We start from the raw sequence: 4403 nt of genomic DNA, 5'->3' as shown, positions 1-4403 counted from the left end.
AATTCTTAATTAATTTAACTAAATTTAAATAAATTTTAAAAATATACAATTAATATATGCGAGACATGGAGAATGTTTTAAACAAATTTCCAAACGCAAAAGACGTTAATTTAATTTTTCAGGATACAATTGAAAAACAAAAATGAAAAATAGGGTAAAACTGACAAATTTTCAACGTCAGGGTATGATTGAAAAGGGGCTAAAAGGTCGGGGGTTTTTAAGACATTAGGCCTATATAGTATTACTATCACGACTAGTTCTCATAGAAGACCTAGCTATTTAGCTATGTTTTTTCCAGAGTTATCACCTACCATTACCAATCAATTAACAACTCCAATTGCTTTACTACGATTATGCTTATTTAAATAATTTTCCTTTTATTCGTAAAAAAATTCCTTTTTTTCCTTTTTATTATTGGAGGAAAAAATAAAATTAACGCTTGTAAACAAAATTAATTCTATAATTTTAGCAGTATATTATCTAATATACATAATATTTGTGTTATGGTTCATTGTTTGTTCATAATTTTCCTTTTCAATTAAACGTTAATAAGGAAACTTCTGAGTAAAACTTGGATGTTTTCTTTTACTTTGTTTCTATTTTGTCCTTGTTTTAATGTATTTTCTTAACCAAAGCAGTTTTGATTATCTCATCTTTTTTAGAATAGATTATCTCATTTATTATTTATTATTTATTCATCTCTCACTTGGCTTTATCTTACTTCCTCCGTCCCATAAAGATAAAAAAAAGTAGCTCTTTCACAAGAATTAAAAAATTAGTTAAGTATAGGTAATTTGAGATAATTTTTCTAAATTGTCATTTTAATTTCTTCAAGTAAATCATAATAAATTAGTGATTCACACAACCCAAAGCCACTATATAAATATTAGCCAATAGAATTTTAGATGTATAAAAAGAATACATTGAAACTTTAAATCAATTAATGTTGATATAAGGGTATTTTAATAATTTTATAGTTAACTAACACTACTTTTTCTATATTTGTGGGACAAAAAAGTAGCTACTTTTTCTATCTTTACGGGACGGAGGGAGTAATAATTAATTTGATAAAAAAATTCTGACTCTTTCATCTTCAAATATTTTTAGTGTTCCTCTTGAATTTAAAATCATTAACTATAAATTTAACTCCCTCTATTAATCCAATTCCAAATTATCAAATATCAATCTAGAATCGTTGGATGATTAAACCATTTGTCGCTTTGATCAATATATATAAAAACTTTATTGACCCTTAGAGTATTAGGTCCAATGACAAAAACTCGAATTAAAACCCATCTATCACAAAATTAATTAATTTGTAGTAAAGACTAAAATAATATTAAAAAAATCACGAATTTTATATGTTTTTTTATTTTAATCACGAGGTCTAAATTTTGTCATTTTTATACACGACCTACCACTTTTTTCCAAATTCACACACGGTACTGAGGTGTCACGGTTACATTGTTGAAATTCACGGAGGTGTAGGTCATTTTATACCAATGAATGAGTGCCATCTCAACGTCGTGTATAAATTTGAAAGAAAAAAATGATAATTTGTGCATGAAAATAAAAAAAATTAAAACTGCGTGATTAAAATGAAAAACATGTAAAGTTTTTTTTTTATAAATAAAAAAAAACATGTAAAGTTCGTGATATTTTTTGACATTAATTCTAAAGACTATTAACTTGTTTTTATTAGTCACTCGACTATCTCTTAATTGTTCAATACGAGAGTAATCCATATCAAAAATATATCACTAAATAATTGTAATTTTTCCATCTCATTTTAGAAGTTTTTCATATTATATATTAAATCAAAAACACGATAGAAGTCACGTGTTAAAGTCAATACAATATAATTAAGTAAACAATTTCTTTGATTAAGAAATAATTCATGAAAAAGTAGTTCAGAATATAACTACTCAAATTGAAAAGTAATTCAGAATGTAACTACTCAAAGTGAAAAGTAATTCAATGGAAGAAAAAAAAGGGTAAGAAAATTATTAAGAAAACAAGGGCATGACTAGTTCTATAGGTGAAAATACAGTGATGTAATGAAAAGAAGAAAAAATATAAAATCAAACAAATTTGGATGACTTGGTTAATTGAGCTATAATAATTAGCTAAATGACATTGAACTATTCTGTGATTTTTACCTATAAATAGTCATGCAAGGCTTCTCACATCTCTCACTAAACAAACAATTAGCTTACTAAATATTACTAATTACAGTCTTAATCTTAATTATAAGAATGAAAAGTATTCAATTTCTTGCTTATTTCTTCCTCTTGGCTTTGGCGTTTCCATTTGCCTTGGCCTCCGATCCTAGCCCTCTCCAAGACTTCTGTGTTGCTGTAGATGAACCCAAGAATGCTGGTATAATAAGCTCACTTGCTATCATTTTTTTTAAGGCCAAATGTCTTAAAAAGGCCAGACCTTTCATAAAAGTTTCACAAAAGTCCTGACCTTTCAATTTTGTTGATTTTGGCCAAAAACAAATTATTTGGTTTCAATTATGGCCAACTCTCAATTTGATTTCAATTTGCCTATGTGGAGCTTATGTGACGCCTATGTGGCATGCCAAATATTGAAAGGTCAGGACTTTTGTGAAACCAAATAATCCATTTTTGGCCAAAATCGACAAAATTGAAAGGTCATGACTTTTTTGAAACCAAATAATCAATTTTTGGCCAAAATCGACAAAATTGAAAGGTCAGGACATTTGTGAAACTTTTGTAAAAGGTTTGGCCTTTTTACAACATTTGGCCTTTTTTTAATGAAATTATGTCATTTTTTTGTTTTTTGTTTGACAAAATGAATTAATCTACAGATTAAGAATTAATTATAGTATATATCGTGATTTTAAACCTTACCAATTTGATTAACATTTTGTACTTATTTGCAAATATATCAAGTAAGATTAAATTTCTACACATGAATATACAACATTGTGCACATCATCATGGCAGATTTAGTTGAATTGTGGGTATATTTGACAAAGATAAAAAAAAATCATAGATCAAAATGATAAAGTTTAAAGAACGTGTATTAGCAAATTATCTATACTTGTAGGCAGATTATAAGTTTATTTTGCATTGTTTTTTCCCAAATTTTATAAAAAATCGTAATTTTTCCTTAATTAAGAAAAAACAGAAAATATCTAATTCAGTAAAAAAAATATATTTTTAATCTGTTAAAAAAATTGCCTTTTATGTTAAAAAGCTCTGATTATTCTATACTAGTATAAAAGGCAAATAAAGACGTACGTACCAAAAAAAAACTATAGTATTGCCTCTTCTATTATCAATTAGGGTCAGTTTTAGAAACAACTTAAATATAAATACATAAACCAAAGTTTGTTTATATATTTATTTTTTTGATGTATACCAAAGTTTATTTATTGTTTCTGTAATTTCTTATTCTAGCATATATTTGCATGATACGTAATAACGAACATTTCAATGCAGTGTTTGTGAATGGGAAATTCTGCAAGAACCCAGCTCAAGTTGTTGCTGAAGATTTCTTCTTTCCTGGACTAAACATTCCAAGAGATACTTCATCAAATAAAAATGGAGTCAATGTGACACTCCTAAATGTAGATCAAATAGCAGGACTCAATACTCTCGGCATTTCGCTTGCTCGTCTTGATTACGCACCAAACGGCGGCTTAAACCCGCCCCACACGCACCCACGCGCCACCGAAATCCTTGTAGTGATGCAAGGAACTCTATATGTTGGCTTCGTTACATCAAACCCTAACCGTCTTATCTCGAAAGTTTTATACCCCGGAGATGTTTTTGTGTTTCCGGTCGGTTTGATTCACTTCCAGTTCAATCTCGCAAAAACCGACGCGGTTGCATTTGCCGGGTTGAGCAGCCAGAATCCAGGAGTCATCACAATAGCTAATGCAGTTTTTGCGCCAAATCCTCCTATTAATCCTGATGTTCTTGCTAAAGCCTTCCAGTTGGATAAGAATATTGTTTTGGATATTCAAAAGAAGTTGACTGCAAATTAAACAATTATAAGGACGACAAAATGCATGAAATAGACCGTTACTATTTTATATATTAGTGAATAAATAGTAGTAGTCTTGAAGACTCTGCTAAGCTTGATCTTGATTTTATTATGTCATTGTATTGCCATTGGCATATAATTTATATTTCAAATAAAATTGTGTTTTTTATATGTATGTCTTGATATAATTAGAAATTAAGAAAATTGTTTATTTTAGGGTTAATTAAATGCATTACTGATACTTTTTTTTGACAGTCGAATAATCTTCCAATAATAATACAGTTACAAGTGTAAGAATTTAGAAATGATATAATCCATTTCTAATAACCTGACATGAAACAAGATATAAATCTTAATTCGCAAATCGTCTTACAAAATAAAATTAC

General features: G+C 28.2%; 1 protein-coding gene across 1 annotated transcript; it reads left to right on the top strand.

Annotated features, from left to right (window-relative positions):
• The first annotated feature begins 2209 nt into the window (after window positions 1–2209).
• On the top strand, window positions 2210–4068 carry LOC126674398 (germin-like protein subfamily 1 member 13). Its single transcript, XM_050368843.2, has 2 exons — window positions 2210–2379; window positions 3471–4068. Exons 1-2 carry the CDS (start codon window positions 2256–2258, stop codon window positions 4016–4018), a joined length of 672 nt encoding a protein of 223 aa, XP_050224800.1. The 5' UTR covers window positions 2210–2255; the 3' UTR covers window positions 4019–4068.
• The last annotated feature ends 335 nt before the right edge of the window (window positions 4069–4403 follow it).

The sequence above is a fragment of the Mercurialis annua genome, linkage group LG3, assembly GCF_937616625.2.
Source record: "Mercurialis annua linkage group LG3, ddMerAnnu1.2, whole genome shotgun sequence".
Taxonomy (NCBI): Eukaryota; Viridiplantae; Streptophyta; class Magnoliopsida; order Malpighiales; family Euphorbiaceae; genus Mercurialis; species Mercurialis annua.
The sequence above is the reverse complement of the archived record's forward strand: the minus strand, read 5'-3'. Positions and strand labels throughout refer to the sequence as shown.